Source organism: Mastacembelus armatus, chromosome 16, assembly GCF_900324485.2.
Source record: "Mastacembelus armatus chromosome 16, fMasArm1.2, whole genome shotgun sequence".
In the NCBI taxonomy this organism is placed as follows: Eukaryota; Metazoa; Chordata; class Actinopteri; order Synbranchiformes; family Mastacembelidae; genus Mastacembelus; species Mastacembelus armatus.
Genome location: NC_046648.1, coordinates 25,610,487 through 25,630,812, shown reverse-complemented (window position 1 = coordinate 25,630,812; position 20,326 = coordinate 25,610,487). Strand labels below are relative to the sequence as shown.

Below are 20,326 nucleotides of genomic sequence, written 5' to 3'. Positions count from 1 at the left end.
GCTCAAACTGAAATGGTGTCAGGACAGCAGGCCGACTGGCTGACTGTCCTATCAGCCTCGTTCACCTGCTGTCACGCAGCTCACAGCAGCATGACTCTGTTGGCGGTTTTACAGTGAACTTACCTGTGTTACTTTTCTTAGTGAAACAGTTTAAAAAACAATACCAAACACTGATATGCAGAATTAACCAAATTAAACCTGAATTATTTCCTGGCTCTGCATTAACTCAAAAATGCAGAGGATCAAGAATGAGTGGTGGCATTCCAGGGCCAACGGGGTTTAGCTGAAGGCAGGGACCCTAGACGCAAGTCAGGATTAATTACTGACCCCCCCAAACACCACCAACACATTTATAAGGGATTTCATGGGTTTCTATTGAATTGAAGGATGTGGTGTCAAACTCCATGTGGATCATAAATATCAATGATTAATAAAACAAGATGATCCTCTGATAGTTTGGGTGGAGGGATGGACATCTAGATAGATTGACTGGAGGATGATGAATGGATCAAGGATGGATGATTATTAAGTGTATAGGTAGATGATGGATGGGTGGATGATGAACTGACGGATGGAGGTTTGACAGACGGGTGGATGACAGGTGGATGATGAACGCTGCTGCAGAGACAGAGCCGTCAGCACCTCGAGGTGTTTGGGCGAATGCTAATCGCAGCAGCACAGGGGCCCATTGACGACGGATACAATGGAAGAGCAGAAAGTAAAGGACCCGTTATTTCCTCTTTTCTCCACATCGGCTGGTGTTTGTGTGACCCACGCCTGCTGTCACTGCGTGGACTCTTGGAGCACTCATAATGCAGCCCTTGTGTGTGGAAGCGAGAGCCAACACGGCGTCCTCCGCCCCCCGCGATGGCTGAATGCGGCCTATAGTCCCTCTGAGAAAGGTTAGAGCACACAGGCTTGTTGTCCGCAGGGCTCGGACCGCTGAGCTGCTGTTTGACAGCAGGACCCAACGGTGCAGTTGACGTGCAAAACGATAAACAGCTGGTCTGCACTGTTTCCCTGTGGGATCACACATGGCAGCAGCCAAGCTCTTTATGTACAAGCAAATATTCTTTATCTGCTCAGTTCAAGACGTGACACAGATGAACTGAGGACACTTGAAAACTCACGGCTTGTGGACAACAACACGGACAGACAGTTGCTTCGACTTCCCAAAATCAGGAATTATCTGGGACTTTTCTGTCGTCATGTGGGACAACGCAGGAGCATGATTGGACAACTGCTTCTTCTCACCTTGTCAGGTTTGAAAGATTTTTTCTGCCTTTGCTGTACTCAGGTGTGGTAATGCTGTGACTCATCTTGTTGCATAACAAACGGACCGAAGAACTCTGATCTCTTTTCTTGTGAGCTGCAGGAGCTGGAAGAGCGACGGCCTTCATGATGAACTGTGCTGTACTTCTGCTGCTAACATCCAGCTGCTTCACCTGGTCTTCGGTGATTTACACCTCCGGCCGAGAAGGTACAGTCCCAACAGTTTCATGTGGTCAATGAGCTGTTGGTGATGCTTGACTGCAGAAATTCCTGAGTGAGGGTTTTTTATGCTACCTCATCTGGTTGGTGGTGCAGGTTGGGATTAGTCTCCTCTCTCAGTGGGCCAACAGACCTTTGGTCAATCTCACAGCTGTTGTTTAGTTTAGAGACACCAGCTGCGATCAGGTTTTCTGCTCTGTGTCATTTATCCTTGAGTCTGCCGATGTGTTGACCACAGTAACGTGGTGTTGAAACCGTGGATGCTGTTTTATCCACAGCAGCCACGAAGCTCAAGTACCTCCTGGACCCACCCGTGTATGCTGAGGTTGTTGGTCGAAGAGGTGATAACATCACCTTGCCGTGTATCCTCAGAACCAAACCTATCCATTACAAGGTGAAGTGGACAAAGCTGGAGCCAGAACGCGTGGGCCCGGAGAACATCATCATGATGTCAAACGCACATGCCTTCAAACCATATGGCCACCTTGGACGACGGGCTTCTCTCCGAGAGGCTCACGCCATGGACGCCTCCCTGCAGATCAGCCATCTGAACCTGGAGGATGGCGGCACGTATCGCTGTGAGCTGGTCAATGGCATCGAGGACGAGAGCGTCGCCATTACTTTGAGGATCGAAGGTAATTTTTTAAATGAGCTGTATCCACTTCAGAGCTTCCTTTGAATCCTGTCTCCCTGATGAGCCGACAGCAGCTACATGTGCAAATCTGCCAACTGCCACAAATAAATCAAAATGTGTGTGTGAAACTCACCTATTGCACATGGGGGCTGGGACCTAATGAGGGCTGAAGGTTTATGGTGTTTGATGAAAGACAGGAATGCAGAGAATCTGTGAGAATAAACAATGACAAGGTGGCTTCTGTTTCCAGGTGTGGTGTTCCCATATCAGAGTCCAAACGGGCGCTACAGGTTTACTTTCCATGAAGCCAAGCAGACATGTGCTGAGCAAGATGGCACAATAGCCTCGTACAGCCAGCTCTATCAAGGTTCCACACACTGCACAATGTTAATTATAATCTGTTGTCTGCAGTGATGTCAGCTGTCTTAAATCAGCTTGTCTCCTCCTGCAGCCTGGACGGAGGGTCTGGACTGGTGTAACGCAGGCTGGCTCCAGGATGCAACCGTCCATTACCCCATTATTCATCCTCGGGCCGTCTGTGGAGGAGGGACGCTCCCTGGGATTCGCAGTTATGGCCCAAAGGATAAGAATCGCGATCGGTTTGACACTTTCTGCTTCACCTCTCAGACATCAGGTAAATTTTGAGCCGCTTGTCTTAGACTGTCAGGTCTGATTCTTATCAGTCAGACTTTAATTGGATTCCTGGCAGAAAATTCACATACTTTCTCAACCCATCCATCCACCTACTGCTTTGCAGCACTACAACAACGTAACAGTCCGCCTTTGTTCCTGGCATCAATAGTCACATGCCACACGGCCACTAGAGGTCAGGCAGATACATAGATACATACATTGGTTATGTAAGGACAGCAGACTAACCTGCAGGAGACCTTTTTAATTTGGAACGTACAGGTGTATTCATTATAAAGTTAATATCCGGATCCTGGAAAACTGGCTGTGCAATAACTGCTAACACGCATGGGATTTTCAGAGTATGGTCAAGACTCCAACTAACACACCCTGTGTGTTTCCTCCAACGTTGTATTAGAAACACACACATCAAACACACAGAAATATTCTCCCCAGTGTTTTCTTTGTGATGCAAACTGTTACACGGACATGTCACAGGTATGTCTGTGGAGAAGTGATCTAGAGGTTGAGTCATGGCAACTGGACTTCGAGTTATTTTCGAAACATTTCACTACTCATCTGAGTGTCTTCATCAGTCTGAGAGAAAGCTGGACTGGAACCTCCAATTTATTCCAGGTTGGTTTCAGTCCACCCCTAGTCCCATAGGCTCAGTAGGTGAGCTATGTAAACCAGGTGACAGTCGTTAGACCCACACTCCTGAGTTGGTTTCACTTCACACCTGGTCTGAATAGGCTCGTTAGATAAACAATAGAAGTGAGCTCAGGTGAGGGCCGTTAGGATCTAATGGTGGACTCGTGACCCCTCTGATGGTGTAGAGACGTAAGCATTCTTCCTTACACTGGACGGCATATTCTACATTGCTCCTCTTTTGTTTTGGTGTCCGGTCTTTAGGGTGAACCAGTCTCAGGGTTGGTGGGTCTGAAGTTACACAGGTCTGCAGTTATTTACTCATGTATTTCTATTGTAGCTGAGTCTGGCTAATTCACATAACAGATATCAAAACATCTCAGACTTCAAAATTCAAACCAAAGAGCAACAGACAGCACTGACAGCTCCCAGTCCACGTCTGTCCGGCCGAGACCTCGTGCACCTGCACAGCACAAGGCAGGACAGGTGATATAGACACGGGCCACTCAGGTGCTTGTGATGCGTGTCTGTGTGGACTAACCCAAATGCCCTAAACACAGAAAAGTACATAAAAATAAAAAGACAAGACTGATATATCAAACCTTCAGACTGTCTCTCATGGTTTCACAGCTGCACTAATTAAGACAAGAAATTCCTCAGTTGCGTCTCAGTCCGGACTCCAACCTTTCTGTATCTTTATACCTCAAAGCAGTGGTTCAGGAAACCTACGAGTGCTGCACATCCTGAGTTTGATCACATCATTTCGTTTGGTTCTTCTGTTCCAGGGCTCATTGTCCTGAACTGACCCGAGCTCCATTTTTCTCCTGAGGAGAGAAGTTCAGACGTCAGTTCACTCAGAATAAGATTTTCTTATGAAGCAGGAGACAAACGGCACAGTTCTCCTCTCACAACGTAGTTTATTCTGCCTGAAAAAAGGCCCAAAGCAAATGACCTTTTTCCTCCTGTGAGATGAAAACTGCAGTGAGCAGCTGCTTTAGGAAGCCAAACTTTAAACGACGGCTGAGCCACAGTAGGAAAACAAAAGATGTTTGAGAGCAGTTTAGCACCGGGCTGAAAATTCTGTTCCATCTCTGAAGCCACCCAGTGATGTCACAGTGATGTCACAGGGTCATGGAGCACACCTGTACTACAGCCAGGTGAGAAGTGAGTAAGTTGCATCAGGTCAGTTCTTGTGACTGATGGTGAAGAGAAGACTGTTTCTTAGTTTGCAGTGATAATGTGGCGTGTCAGCAGCGAATGTGAATGTGCAGCAGCGAGCTGACCTTTAGCTCACGACAGTGGCTGTGGGATGGCGATGGGCTGACAGAGGACAGTAAAGTCTGCTGGCGAGACGCGATGGCAACAACAGTCGGTGGGAACTATCTGGTGTCTGTGGAACTGGAAACTTAGAGAAGGAAAATTGCAAAACAAAGGACTCGTGTATTTTTCGTGTATATTCTATGTAAACTGGTTGTGGGTCAGCTGCCAGTGTTGAAATGACACCACAGCACTGGACTGACGTGTGGTTTATATCAGTGTTTGCTCCTCTCACAGGCGCCGTCTTCTACATACCCGGGTCTTTCTCCTTCGAGCAGGCAGGACACGCATGCAGACGTCAGGGGGCTGAGTTGGCGTTGATCGGCCAGCTCTACTCCGCCTGGCGTTTCCAAAAGTACGACCAATGTGACGGCGGATGGCTGAAAGACGGCAGTGTGCGCTTCCCCATCAGCAACCCCAGGGAGCGCTGTGGAGGCCTCCCCGAGCCAGGGGTGCGCTCATTTGGATTCCCCAACAAGATGCTGCATCTTTACGGAGCATATTGTTACCGGTAGTCTGAAATAAAACCTTGAGAGCCTCAGACTGCAAATAAACAGGAATGCATGAATTAAATTAAGGCACAGCAGTATTTAGAGGAACAGGACTAAGAAAGCCCACACCTGAAGAAACAGACAATTACCGGCAGCAGATTTGAGGTTTTCTTTCAATTTTTGTCTTTTAAGAACTAAATCAGTCAAATGACATCCTGGTTTTATGGAGGCCTGTAGGTTTCAGTTTAGTTATTTGTTGAAAACAATGAGTTTGAGTGTAATTTCTAAAGCAAAAGGCCACATTTCCACATAATCTGCTGGATGCAGAACCTTTAAAAGCTGGGAACTAATTTAACAGGATGTTATGCAGCAGCTCTAAACTCTGCTTCTTTTACCTGGTAAGAAACAAGAATAAATGACCAGGGTTGGATTTTTTTACATATTCAAAGCAATTTTTGGTTTCAAATCTTCACACAAATCTGTTAAACTGACATATAAAGAGAAATGTAGTTTTTCCAGCCAAATGCTGGTAAGTTGGGTTTGTGTCCTTTCACCAGTGATTCGCTGCTGATGCAGAAATAATTGTTGGCCAGAATATTAGTTGACTCTGGTCACTAATGGACTAGTTATGGAAATCAATAGTGAAATCATGCAATCATCTCTCACTAAAACCTGTTGGCAGTTCAAACCTGCCGGTGTTTAACACGACACTAAAGTGCTCCATCGTTCGGAGCCGCTAACTGGTTTCTCTGGAAATGAATAACTGTCAGTTCATTTGTTCAATAAACAGGAGTCAATAAATGGTTCATGCATGATTTAAATGAGTTTGTGTGTGTGTGGGCTGATGGGATGTTTTGAGGTGCTCAGGTTACAAAGGTTAATCATAAATAGTAAATCCAAAGTTTGTATTAAGATGTTAAACATTCATATGACCATGGTAAAGACCACAAACCTGCACTTTTAATAGCTTCATTGTTTAATCAGTAAACAACATGTAACAGTAAAAATCCAGGCTCCATTTTAAATGTACATTATTTCTTTTTTTTATTGGATCCAGTTTTACTGTTATTTCTACTCCTGTGTTCAGGATGATTCATTAGATCAACGGTTTTTGTTACTGTAGTTTCTTTAGTTCATCATCTGTTTTTCTTGATCCTCCATAATGTCAGTACATTCAATTCTACTTTCTAGGTTAGCAGACTGTGCGTTACCACCGACAGTACGAAGGTGCACCTGAAGAAGAAGCACCAGAAGGCGAGCAGAGTCGGTGCACGTGGACCCAATCAAGTTTCCGGCACCTGTAGACTGTTTTGTGTGTTGCCTGAGACACATCGAGCCAACATGTTAGTGCAGACTGAAAGAACACGGATACAAATCCAGTCTGCCAGATTTAGAACTGAGTCAAACCCATGAACTGACTGCAGACCATCACAAACAGCAGTTCAACACTGAAGAGGCTTTGTCATTTCTACCTTCATTTAGAAACAGCTGTGTTCAATTTTCACGTTTACTTCAGGTGCTGCTATGTGATTTACAACAACCTACTGGTTAATACAGATGATCAGAGCTGAGATGAACATTTCTGTATCTTGATGCTGATAAATGGGTCTAAACCGAGTGATAACTTGTGCATTTCCTTAATTGGGTCCAACTGTTTTGGATTTCATTGAGATTGGTTCATAAAAAGTCGTCATCCTCTATTTAAGTCAAACAATAATATGATGCTAATTTCTTCCAGGGATATTGGATCAACCAGCCAAAGCAACAGTCCATCTAAATCAACTGTTACACATGCATCACTTTCTCCGTGACCGAAGGAACCGTGGCCTCTGGGCTCCTTTAACATGAAGGCTCGGTGTTGTACAGGTTACCTTAATGCAGAAACCGGCTTGTGAGAAAACATTGCTTTAACAAAGGCAGGATAACTTTACACGTTCCACTTAATGTCCCAGGCGACTGGAGCTGCTTTGCCTGTGGCCGCAGCCTCGACCTCGGTGACGTCCTCAGGCCGGGCAGTGACGAAGGTGACGGAGTCTTCCTCTGCTGACGGCACTAAAGGTGAGAGAGAAACAGCAAAGTTGCTTTTCATGCCGTTTTCCCATATTAGACGACAGAAGTCTACTTGTCACCAGGACCTGACCCTGAATTTCTAATGACACTCACCTTGAACTAAACATTACAGCTGTTGTCACTGCACAGGTTTGTGAGGCTTGGTTCCAGACTCGTTCAGCATCATCCTGACCCTGAACCGTAACAGTTCAAATCTACGACTAACAAGAGTGGTTTTGTCTCTGGCTGTCACATGACCAGTACCATCCAATCATACTGTCAGCTTCACTCTGCTGACATTTGCTGCTGCACCACCTTACGTTGTTTTACTGGAGATGCTCACCAGCAGAATCCTCAGTGCCAATCAAAGCACTTACTCTGCACACAGGTGATCTGAGGTTCCTCCCACTGGCCGCCGAGCAGGCACTCGATTACAGGATTCAGTTTCTGCACAAATCCCTCGTCACAGTAGTACCGCACCTTGGTGTTGGTCTCGTAACGCGGTCGTTTCTGCCCAAACAGCTTAGCATGGGGGACCTCGGGGGGCTCGGTGCAGGAGGCTGTTGGACGGAAGAGAAGTGACAAACAGCTCTTAGATCGGGGCCCTCAGAAAAGAAGCTGCCGGCATGAAGGGAACTCACAGATGCCTTTCTTGCAGGTGTAGGACAGGTGGTAGTTACAGGGCACGTCGCTCCAGTGGCCGCCGTCGTGCCACACCATCACCGCACAGTCCTCGCCAGACAGGAAGTAGCTGTCAGGCTGGCCTCTGTACCAGTTCTCGTAGAGCTGACGTTAAGAGAGAAGCTTCAGAAAGCTACTGAACTGAAAAGGCTGAATTACATACTGTACGGCTTTTCAGCCTCTTTAAATACCTCACAGGAAACACTTCAACCGATTGACACAGACCATACTCACCAAGTTAACAAGGTGAACAATAAAACTCACCAGAGGGTTCCCATCCGACCAGCGGAAGTCTCCCTCTATGGTTCTGTCATTAAGTCCAATCCACTGATATTCTTTGTATTTGTCTAAGAAGGAAAGGTGAGAGAGTCACTGTATCGTCGTTCTATGGAACATATTTCTATGCTGGAACTACCGCTGTTCCTTACACAGCTCACAACACCAGTGTGTACAGGTCTATACAGCCCATGGCAGCTGCCCGCACACTCAGCAGCAACCACCAGGAGGAATGTCAGATCACTATCTATGCACCTTATTGCCAGACGAAATATCCAGCACCAACTTCAAAACCATGACATTCTGTAGGAACAAATGGATTCAATAAGATGCAAGACAGAAAGGTCTCTGTTGCATCTTGTCGGGACAATCTTGGAAGCCTCACTGTTAAAACAAGTCTGAATTGAAGAAGGGTGCAAGATCCTTAGTTTGATTTCTGCTGCGGGCTGCTGGCTCAGAGAGGCCCGGAACAGCGCAGCCTTCGCTCCAGCAGCATGGGCTTGTTTTTCTGACGGGCAGGCTCACACATCAGCACCTCCGTTTGTCAGCGTCAGAGGAACCTTGACAAACGCAGACGAGGCCTCGTGTTTGCTCTGATGGACTGAAACAGGTGCTGAAACAGTCCTACATACTGTGCACACAGATGTTTACTCCATCTGAACAGTGAACCCAAACACAACCCCCAGAACGGATCGGTCAGACCGATCTAAGTGGAAGCTGTTTTACCATTGATGTAGTCCTGCTCCTCCGGGGTCACGACAGAAACGAGATGCCCGCCGCACAGCCGACAGTGCTGCTCAGCCGCCTCCCAGCTCTGCCGCTTCGTAAAGTGCCGATAACAGAAGCCCTGAAACTTCTCCCAGCCGGGCTCACACTCCTCCAGGTCTGAGGCCACAGGGAAATATTCAGGAATGATTCAACTTGTTATTAAAGGAACATCTTGTGCTTGTGAGATAGTTGAACCTGAACCTGTGTGGCACAAGTCTCCTCCGTAACCGGGCAGGCAGAGGCAGCTGGTGGGTTCTCCGTCGACGCACGTGCCTCCATTCAAACACGGGTTCTCCAGACAGGAGTCTGCAGATGTGTGGAGGTGAATGATAAAGAAATTCAAACCATTACAAATATGTTCAGAATGTATTTTCTGCTCCTCTCTTAACATCATCACCATCTCTTCAAAGTAACTGTGTGGAGTCCATTAACAGAAATCTACAGTCATTCATCTGTCAGAACCATCCAGAGCTAAAGTTGTATTTTATGAAAACATTTCATTGAAGTTAATGTTTTTTCTATTACTGTATAATAATTAATAATTCTTAGTGAAAAACCCTTCAATGTTTATTAGCACCAGGTACAAAGAGGCACCAGCAGAGGGAGCTGTTGCAGCAGGAATGGGACCCAGTTACTTAACACTCCACTTCTAACAAGCATCTTATTAATGATGTGACAGCTCTTATGACTGATGAAACATTTAGCAGCATGTAAATGAACAAAGCTCATACCAACCTCAGAATCAGAGAAACTTTACACCTTAATAAGTTTTGAACAGTTTCTGTCTAATAAATGTCTTAGAGAAAAGGATGTCGACAGGTCTGTGATCACTGGTCTCAGACCCACCAGCGGGAACAGATATTTCCGGTGTGTGTGCATCGACATTTTCCTGGTGTTGGACACTACCTGTTGGCTTTTGAACGCACAGCGGGTGTGTGCGCTTCACTTTTCACTTTACCTGAGGTGCGTCCTTGTCTGGCAGCAGCCGGAGTGGCCGCCACTGTGGGCTGGTTATGCACAGCTTGTTTAATGGCCTGTGGTGGCACAGAGGGGGTCACATGGTGACGGTGGTGGCGGGAGCTTGGGCGAGCTGTCACCTCTTCCAGATGTGCTGTGCATATTTGAATTGGCCCGACCACTTCCTGTTCTGCTGAGATGATACGGATGTTAACCAATGACAACTGAGTCATTCAGTCTTCAAAATAAGAAGATGCACGTTAAATGTTTAGGGATTGTCAGATGTGAAACAAACAAATTCTTATATATGAGAAGCTGAAACCACGAAACTTCTGATTTTCTGTCTCTGAGCTAATAAGTTGATCGTCTCTGCAGTGAAACCAGGCAGAAGTGGATCCTGCACTAGATGCATCTGAGGTTTCTACAGACATTTTGATCTGCACAGTGATTGGTTAAGCTTCGCTCGTGCACAGTCTGAAGGTGTGACGCCCAAAACAGACTCGAGTGGACTGAACTCACCACCGATGCTGCTGTTGGGGATCTCCACCACGGGGACGTGCTCGGCTCTGTGATCTCGATCGGACCGAGACTCCTGTGGCGTGGACGACGAAGGCCCAGGTTCCCAGCCAGGGCTGAGGGTCAGGTCAGGGGTCAGGGTGATTTTTACCTCAGGTGAGGGAGGCACATCAGTGCCAGTTCCCTCAGGTGTGTTGTCTGTTGACGCAGTTGAGTTTAAAAGTTCTGGTCTCACCTCTGGGCTGACTCCTGAAGATTCACCTGATCCATCGCCTGACTCTAAGTTTTGCTCTCTTCCTTGTTCGCTCCTCTCCGGACCACTGTCTGTGATATGTTGGGCTGTGCTGACAAATACTTCTGGGCTTTCTGCTACTCCCTCCTCTTGTGCAACCTCGAGGCGCTGGGTCCCCCATGAAGCGATGCTTCCAGGTATGAAGGTGAAACTCGGCGGGGGGCTGGCTTCACTCTCCACAACAGGAGGAGGAGGCAGCGTCACAGACACCGGGGACGACAACAAGCTCACAGGGTCGAAGAGAAAAGCATCAACACTGGAGCCTGAGGCGTCCGTGACTACAGCGACCTCTGCTGTTGGGATTTCTGCAGGATGGATGTGTCCGCCGTGGTCGATCGTGTGATCCGGTGAAGAGCTGTTACACTCCTCATCACAATGGTCGACTGGGATGGAGGACGTCACTGCACCTGAGTGGTCCGGAGCAGGATCATAACCTAATAAAAAACAACAACAACATGACGGATGGATTACCAGTGTGACAGAGTTTTCATGCAGAGCCACCAGCTGGACTTTCACTCAGCTGCAGCTCTAGTTTGAGATTAGTAACAACAAGTTTTATTGGAAGGGAATTTCTAGTGTGCAGGACAATGCTAACATGCTAAAATGTCATGCTAACAGGCATGTGTAACCTCCATGCTAACTGTTAGCATTACGCCATATTACGATGTTACACATTAGTAGTAACAGGCTAACGGTTAGCATGCTAACACTGCTGTGGGCATATCGGCCTAAAAGGTGGTGAACACAAGTGTTACAGGCAACTGGAACAAAGGGATCAGTGCTGTTACCTACAAGCAGCAAACTGACTTTAATATTCACTCGCCTGAATCAGTCGTAGGGACCAGGTCATACCAGGCAGCCTGTGTTTCCTCACCTGGATTTATAGTTTCCTCTCCAGACTCCTCTTCTGATGGAAGGTTCTCAGGGGTACTGGAGTCCACATCTGCTTCCTCAGAATGGGGTGAAGGACTCACCATTGATATCCCCTCAGCTGTCCCAGTACTGGCCTCCTCTGGTTGTCTGGAAACGTCATCCGACGTGCTGGAGTAGAGCAGCTCGGTTTGAGGGGCGAGCTGGTCGTCTGGAGTGTGGTCCTCCTCAGCTTCCTGGTGGTCGTCAGCTCCAGATGTGAGCTGACGACCACCATTTAGCATATCCAGGGTCGGAGTCTCAAGGGTGTGATACTCCGAAGGCTCTCTGGTCTCTGGAGTTGTCCCATCAGTTGTAGGCAAACGATCCGACTCTGGAGCAGGTGTGAGATGTACGAGGGGTTCTTCATGATCTGTGTCTGGGTTTTCTTCAGGTGCTGGCTGATAGGACTCTGGGTAGCTGGCCTTCTCTATGTGTTCCCAGGGTTCTTCATGCTCAGATGGAGGAGTGACAGCCCGAGGAAGGTCTACTGTGAGCACAGGGTCCTTGTCATAGCACACTGTTGGTGGAGGCCCCACAGGGACCAGCTCTACAGGATTAGCTGTTACCTCGTCATCCCCCTTTACTGTCACCTGGCTCAGGCTGACCTCCTCCTGAGTGAGATTAGTTAGAACAATGTCCTGGCCAATGTCCTCCGGCTCAGTGGTAAGAAAATCCTGAGGGGATTCAGTATAAGGGCCGTTACTTCCTGGAATAAAGAGCACAGTTGGAAAATGTTGTTTATAATGTACAAAGTCTTACAGGAGCTGTTCCTACCATCACTAATTATCTAATTATAATCATCTATCATTAACGAGTGGGCCTGTCAACTGCAGGGACGCAGTATTTTTAGTTTTTTTGGATCCATCAAATATTCTGCTCAGAACAGGAACAAACAGGAGCTTTGGCAGACACCAGATCTTAGTCTTACTTCTGAAGCAGTAGACATCATGTTGAGTGTGAGCCTCGGGGAAGCCCGTCTGGTTGCTGTACCGATAGACGGTTCTGACCCCAGGCTCTCCGCCTCCACAGCGCTCTCTGGGGGTGACAATAGGGTACCGCACGCTCCCATCTGCCAGCCAGCCTGGACTGCAGTGGTTCAGCCCGTCATTCCAGGCTGCATACAGCTGAGCGGTGGTCGCCAGCTCCGCCCCGTGACTCAGGCAGTACGCCTTGGCCTCCCAGAAAGTCAAATGCTGGGGGGTGGAGTCATGGAATACCTCACCTTTAGCCAGGGAGACAGGTGGCAGGTTTGAGTTATGGTTAATGCGTCAATAGTTTCTTCTATTGAGAAACATCCCTGTTCATGTGAGCACAAGCACAGGGACATTTGTGTCGGCCCTCAGGGGCCCCAGGCTGTCCTTTGGTTGTCTTACCTTCAATATTCTCCACGTAACAGTAGACGTCATACAGTTCATCGGGTTCTACTAGCCCATAGTTCCTCACGCCCGGCAGTCCATCCATGTCTCCAAAGCAGCCCTCTCTTGGCATCTGAATGGGATATCTGTGGAAGGACACGACACAGCACTGAAACACCAGGACTCAAACATCACGTGTGTGTGAACTGCCCTCTGGCTGTTGAAGTGGGGAGACATGTCTGATCTGAGATCAGGTGTTAAATGTCAGCAGCTGGGGAGACAACGTGAACTTTCATTTGTGTAGAGCTGCATTAAGCTGCTGCCAGATGTTCACACATCTCAGTTCTACACAACACAAAATGCAGAATTTCAGGCCCCTTGATCCAGTGCAGGGTCACGCTGAGCACTCACCTCACCGAGCGGTCCGAGAGCCAGCCCGCGTCACACTGCTCGTATCCGCTGTGGTAGGCGGCCAGGAGCTGCTCTGGACTGGCAATCTGAGCCCCGATCTCCTCGCAGGCCTCTGTGGCCCGCTCCAGTGTGAAGGCATAGCGGCTGGATGCATCACGATAATGGAACACCACCCCTGTAAAACCCAGGGGGAGAACCTTGTGAATTCTGGGTTCTGTAGTGCTCTAAGTGAGCAGCATTAGAGACGGGCTTGTGCAGGACCAATCCTCAGTGCAGTCATCACAGCATCAGACACACAGTGAGAGACAGGGTCGAGAAATCGAGGGCAGAAATCGTTATCAGTCTTTTATTCAGGAGCCTTCAGGTTCACACTGGCCCCAAACACCTGGGCTGACAGGTAGCAGTGATTGACAGTTTAGATCATCCTCTGTCAGACTTTCTGCACGTTAACACTGTTATCAGCAGGCTCCAGGACTTTAATGCCTCTAATGTCTAAACATAATTTGTATATGTGTCACAAAAAGCAGCAGACGGGCTCCTGATGAGGCTGCGTCAATAATAGTTAACTGTGAATTAAAATCAGATTATCCTGTGGCTGGTCTTTCATTTTCACAACACAAACTGCATTACAGTTCACCCGTCCAGATTTTTTAGGCAAACTTGATCCAGTTTGTTTAGAGTTTCACACCCTAACACCCTAAAAAGGCAAACGCTCCACAGTTTGACTGAAGGGAATCTACAGCTGATTGTTCAGTTTCCAAGCTCACAGGTGACTGTAGTCAGAGAATCTGCTGGGTGGGGGGATACGAAACACAGAGGTCCGATTGACCTCGATCCTCTTCGTCGTGGCCACTGAACCACCTTTCATTGGCTCCGCTGTCAGGTCAAAACGATTAACTCACCTGTTCTGTCGGCGCCATCAGGCTATTGTCCTGAATTATTTAACGTTTGTCCCTAGTGAAAACTGCTGCTGCTGCTCATCTCACTGGGCCTATGTTTCCTCCTCCCTTGACAAACATGAAGGATATCTGTGTTTTTTTCTGCAGGTGTTACACATGTTCTAGATTTTATAACAACAGAACTCATATGTTCATAATTATGACAACCCATAATTCAGCAATACACTTCAGTGCAAATACACATTTTCTAAAGGTCACTCAGGTGTAAGAAGATTTGATATTGAGGTTGTGCACACAGGAAGTTTACCAGTCACAGACACACAGGGAGCACAGAGCCTGTTGTCTTGTCCACCGTGTCGGACCAAACAGACACTGAAGCAACAGGAGCCCTTGAACAATATTGTAGGTGCGTCTCTACAAACACCTGTGGCGAGGTGATCCACTCACCTCGTTTTTAAATGATGTATTTCTGCTGCTTGATATAATTCTGATATTTAATATTTCTAGGTGACATTACCTGTCCTACGTTTCTCACCTTTGACCTTGACGTGAGCCACGTCGTTGGCGTCCTCCAGGCCCTGCTGCACCTCGCAGCGGTAGTAGCCGGTGTCGTTCTGCCTGAGGCTCTCCAGCTGCAGGCTGAGGTCGGCAGGCGAGTGGGCGTAATTGAGCAGCGAGGCTCGGTCTTTATACGTCTCGCTGACTCGCACCCTGTCGCCGCGGGCCACCAGGATCTCCGCCTCCCTGCCCTGAGTCACCACGCTCCATTTGACCCGGGGCAGGGACAGCACGGCGTGGCGGCCATTGGTGGAGGGGGACGGTGGAGGGTGGGCCAAGGACACCAGGCAGGGTAAGGTCAGAGAGGAGCCCAGCACGACGAGCACAGGTGAGGTGGAGGGAATGGTCACATGGAGAAGCTTCGAATCGTCTGAGGAGACGCAAACTTAAACATGACATTTTCAAAAGTTCTTTTGAAGGAAAATGAGAAGACAGACTATTGTGTGTGTTCAGCAGGGACCTGAAGCCACAGGACATTTAGTCTAGTTTGGCGTAAGGACAAAGAGTGACTGGCCCTGCCCTACCCACTGCCAATTACCTGGAGCAGGTGTGTTCAGTCAATCAGAAGCTAAAAGTGAAGTGTGCCTTAACTTTGGATACTTCAAGTACATTTGGAGGCTGATACTTTTCCACTTTTACTGCAGTAACATTTGGAATGCAGTAAAACATGCAGTGTGTATTCCTGCAGTAAAGGAGCTGGGTATTTCTTCTGCCACTGACTAAAAGCACCAGAGTGTAAATGATATGATCCCAAACAAAGAGCTGGAGGAAGGAGGGAAAATAATAATGAAGTATCACTGCAGCTCCTGCAATTTCATTTCTTCAGATGTTTTTGCTGCAGTATTTGTTCTGACGTCATTACTGTGCAAACAGGCGGTGATTAAAGGCGTCAGGTGAGTCGGTGGAGGTGTGGCGTCGGTGGGGCAGTGGAGAGGAAGGCGTGCATACCTGAGTCGTGGGTAGAGGATGATGGCAGGACAAGGACCCAGATGGCACAGAGCAGCACAGGTACATCCAGACTGTGGGTAAGAGAGACAGTAGTTTGACCTTAAACATAACAAGAAGCTGACGTGACATCAGACTGAAAAAGCAGCATCGATGTCTGAAACTGTATTTCATCATCTGGTCATTCCCATGAAAACACACAAACCAAGTGAAGGTCCCGTGTGTATCTGTAAAACTGTCAAAATGTGCCTGCAGTCAACACGTTGCTGGTTTGGGCCTTTTCATGTGATTTGTTGACAATAATGAAAATCTAGACTCAAGCAGACTGACTGCAATATCCAGGCGCATGTGTTTGATTCTGTTGCTCATTCCATGACATGACAGATGTGCCAAACCTCACATCTGATGGCAGCATTTCATTTTTAATTTTCATTCTGTCGAACAACAGCTGGGAAGCCAACAACACGTCTCCAAATATGAGTCGCTCTCTAGTACTGTCACATACTGTCACGTTAGTCTGCAAGTACAGAGCAGTGGAAACAGACGGGATAATGACTCCATCCATCACAGGCTACGCTGATAAAACACACAACAAATGCAGACCATCCTGTTCATCCTGCATCTATTTAGAAATGTGATGATTGTTTCTGATTCTCTAATACTGCAGATCAATTGTCTCCTCAGTGCAAACACGTCACCCAGGCTGTGCTCACTGGGCTGTGGAGTAATAAATGTATAACTGCATAGTTTGTCTTTATTGTCCCGCTGTTGGATAAATAAAGGTTAAATAAATTAGTAAAATATCAGCTGTGCAGATTTTTGTTCAGCTGTAAATCAGTTAAAAGTCTTTGTAGATGTACTGATCATGTAAATCAATAATCAGCCTCAGTTCAGCTGCAGGTGCTGGGATTTAACCCACGAGGAAAGCAGCTTAAAGAAATGCCCCCGTGACTTGTCCTCGTGTTCGTCCTTGCAGCTTCCTGGCTGCTCCGAGTCAGACTTCGGGAGCTGTAGAGCTGAATGGCGATTCCCACAGAACTCCGGACCGAAGCCCAGACTCCGACTCCACTACATCACCCGGCATGATTCTCGCTCCTTTCGTCCTCCACCGTCCCCCCCGCCCTCTGATATCCTGCTCTTCTTTGCTGTATTCTGATCCTGTTTCCCTGCTGCCTCTCACGCTGTTTCTGTTTTTTGGAGGGGGCAGGAGCTGTGGCTGAATAACACACTGAGGCTGTGATTATAGAAACTATTCAAAATGATCAGACCAATAAGAGACACGACAATCATGCAGTTTTAGTCAGAACTCCAACTCTGGGCTGTAAGAACACGACATGTGAGATTTAACACTGGTAACAGGTGGGAAATATCACCGAGACACAATACAAGTAAACGAGCCACAGCTCTGTGATAAGGCTGTGGGTATGTGAACTGGTTTCTACAGTAAACTGGTTTCTGGTGCAGACTGTCTGAATACAAATCTGAAATCCTGGTCGTCCCTGTGTCCCTTCATACAAACAATCTTCATTTCATCGTCATTTCAGTTCATTCAGGCATAAACCTCTGACTTCCCTGACCTGTCAGCACCACACCTGCAGCCGTCAGCAAACAAACTGCTCATCTGGACGAATGAAGACTGAGTCTAAATGTTGAGATTGGAGAGGACACTGGGCTGAAGGTCAGGCCTGTTATATCAGTTACATCAGGCAGCAAACACCAGCAGTGATGAATGAAACTGAAGTTTGTTCTGTGCAGCTCAGCAGAGACTCTTTCTCAATTAAAACTGGATTAATAAACAATCACTCCAAGGTTTTTATTGCTGAAGTTTTGCTGTCACTCCAAAGACAGAAACTCCAAGACCAAACACCATCCACCCCATTCAAGTGGGAAACTACTGCTGACATTAGAGCTGACCTGCTGTCCTCTTCAACACAAAGCACAGCACCTGGTATGGTATGTAGAGCGATGACGGCTGCTCTTCATGCAGCCTACAGTTCTGATGCGTGCTCTGATCCTCATCGGTCCCACTACCCTTCCTGTCATCGCGGCTAAATACCAAGGCACATACACTTTATGAAACATTACTTTCAAATGCATGTTAAAACCCCGATTGGTGGCTTGTTTCTCCAACAAGCTGAAATAAATGCAGAGCTGTAAAACAGAACAAATCAAAGATGCAGGCAGCGATTCAGACGTTTGGGACCAAAGCAGCTGTAGGGAGAGTTTATTGTTCGACCACAGGGAGAACTTAGAATAAATCACAGGGCAAACAACTGTCCAGCTGTTGGCTCTTTGTCCTACAGGTGACAGCAGATCTTTGCCTCCAGACACTGTGTCTTTCTATAACAATCTAACCTGATCCCTTCATTTCGACTGTCTGCTGAGTTTATGGCCAGTCCACACCAAGGACCTGGTTTCCCTCTGGGCAGGCAGAGCAGGCGGAGGATGCGTCCCAGGCAACACCACAAGAGGCTGAATAGTCAGAGAATGAGTGCCAGGAAAGGTCGTCTGAGGCTGGAGGAGGTCGGCCTACATTCTTACAGGCCGGCACCAGCTCCGTTCATCGCTTCCCTCAGTGAGTGCCCCCCACCCCCTGGGACTGCACCCCCTACTTTCTCACAGCAAGGAGCTCTGGCGTTATCCTGCTCCCACCTCTGTCAGCTCCCACATCGCCACCTCCCATAGCTCAGTGTGCCCATCTCCAGGGGCAACCCAACCCCCCAGACAGGAAGCACAGCCTGGGGGGGGGGGGATGTTCTCAGAGAACAGGGCCAGGAAGCAAGAAAGAGAGTCCGTACATCACGGATCAAGTTCACAGTTTGGACCGATTCTGCATCAGCAGACTGGGACCAAAGCCACAAGTTGGAGGACTCTGACTTTGAGACAGGTTCTGAGTCTGTGCAGCACAAGGCGATTAGGCAGAATTGCTGTAGGTGTTAAGGGCTTATGACAAAAACAACAGCAAACTCAGCACTCGCTATTGATTAAACTCAATAATTAGTTTGAGTTGCATTTCACAAAGGACTGTGGAGGAGCCACAGCCTCTGAAGAGACTCCCAGCAGAAACTGCAGCCTCAACACGGCAAAGAGGAGCAGAAACCCAGACCAGGCAGGAATCACAGTCTCAGCCAGGAAAGACAAACTGGTGATTAGGAAAGACTCATACCTTCCTTACCAGCGTCTGACACAAACCAAGGGAAGCAAGCTCTTCATCCAGGTGCTGAACACCTGAACACACCTGCACACACCTGGATCCTGAAGGCAACAGGCACGCTGCAGTTTCCCAATGAGACGATCAAACAAGCACCACAGCTAACATCTCCACTGAACTCACACACCAAGTGAACAATTTCACATCTGAGCTTGTGCCTACATATAATTCACTATAAACTACATACATTCAACAATAAACTACATATAATTCATATAAACTACATGTATTTCACTATACACTACATATAATTCACTATAAACTACATGTAATTCATATAAACTACATGTATTTCAAAATAAACTACACAATTCACTATAAACTACAAGTATTTCACTATAAACTACATATAATTCATATAAACTACATGTAATTCACTATACACTACATATAATTCACTATAAACTACATGTAATTCATATAAACTACATGTATTTCAAAATAAACCACACAATTCACTATAAACTATAAGTATTTCACTATAAACTACATATAATTCATATAAACTACAAACATTTCACTATACACTACATACATTCAACAATAAACTATATATATTTACCAATAAACTACGCGTATTTGACTATAACCTAACCAAGTCCTGCAGCTTCAGGTTTATTCCCACCTGGTCCAATGTTCAGACTCGGAGGGAAACGTGCTGCACCTGTAGACCCCGAGTCACGGTTCAGGTAAACGACTCGAGCCGGACCCGCTGGTGATACAGGTCGTGTTTAACTTTTACCAACACGTAGTTTCTGTCTGCGTGTGGCTTCGCAGCCTAATCCCGCATTTCAGATTAAGTAGGACCCACAAACGGAGCATCTGATTAAGACACGGAGACTGAAAACTGCCGTAACGCACTTACTTCATCTTCGCCAGGCTCGACTCTCGGTGCCGGTCTCCTGCAGGTCTCACCGTCCTCCCCGATCGGCGGCCAGAGGAGGTGAAGAGAGGAGAAACTGGGCTGAAGGCAGAGCCAAAGGAGCGACGCCTCCTCCTCCTCGGGAGGAAGGACTGAACCAGGACTGAACCAGTTATTACTGATCGTCCGTCGGTCCAGACGCTGAGCTGCTCACGTTGTTTTCATTCATCTCATTCAGACTATAAGTCTCCACCACCTGTGGCTCTTGAGCCGCTAAACGCTCCATCGCGATCGAAACATGGGAAAGTACCTGAACGAGGTATTGATCATTCGATGCTTCCTGCTCCCAACTGATCACTGTCTGACATGGTTCGGTCGATCCAGTCCCGGGGTTCTGTCCCTGTGGACAGAATGGGTTCCTGT

The 20,326-nt window shown here is 47.4% G+C and overlaps 2 protein-coding genes across 5 annotated transcripts; one reads left to right on the top strand and one right to left on the bottom strand.

Moving 5' to 3' along the window:
• Positions 1–907: 907 nt before the first annotated feature.
• Positions 908–5,956, top strand: hapln2 (hyaluronan and proteoglycan link protein 2). Of its 2 annotated transcripts, none has more exons than XM_026316603.1 (6): positions 908–1,262; positions 1,376–1,480; positions 1,773–2,126; positions 2,376–2,492; positions 2,577–2,759; positions 4,958–5,956. In XM_026316603.1, exons 1-6 carry the CDS (start codon positions 1,229–1,231, stop codon positions 5,233–5,235), a joined length of 1,071 nt encoding a protein of 356 aa, XP_026172388.1. In that variant the 5' UTR covers positions 908–1,228; the 3' UTR covers positions 5,236–5,956. The 2 variants fall into 2 exon arrangements, with proteins under 2 accessions (XP_026172388.1, XP_026172387.1); XM_026316602.1 differs by having other exon boundaries at positions 1,770–2,126.
• Positions 5,957–6,175: 219 nt separating this feature from the next.
• bcan (brevican) lies at positions 6,176–20,263 on the bottom strand. Of its 3 annotated transcripts, none has more exons than XM_026316596.1 (15): positions 19,907–20,263; positions 15,834–15,904; positions 14,863–15,270; positions 13,429–13,603; positions 13,036–13,163; positions 12,591–12,884; positions 11,625–12,368; positions 10,462–11,184; positions 9,944–10,135; positions 9,187–9,291; positions 8,944–9,102; positions 8,206–8,288; positions 7,902–8,046; positions 7,638–7,820; positions 6,176–7,263 (listed from the first exon to the last, which is right to left on the bottom strand). In XM_026316596.1, exons 1-15 carry the CDS (start codon positions 19,909–19,911, stop codon positions 7,139–7,141), a joined length of 3,540 nt encoding a protein of 1,179 aa, XP_026172381.1. In that variant the 5' UTR covers positions 19,912–20,263; the 3' UTR covers positions 6,176–7,138. The 3 variants fall into 3 exon arrangements, with proteins under 3 accessions (XP_026172381.1, XP_026172382.1, XP_026172383.1); XM_026316597.1 differs by having other exon boundaries at positions 9,944–10,132; XM_026316598.1 differs by having other exon boundaries at positions 14,863–15,255.
• Between the last annotated feature and the right edge of the window lie 63 nt (positions 20,264–20,326).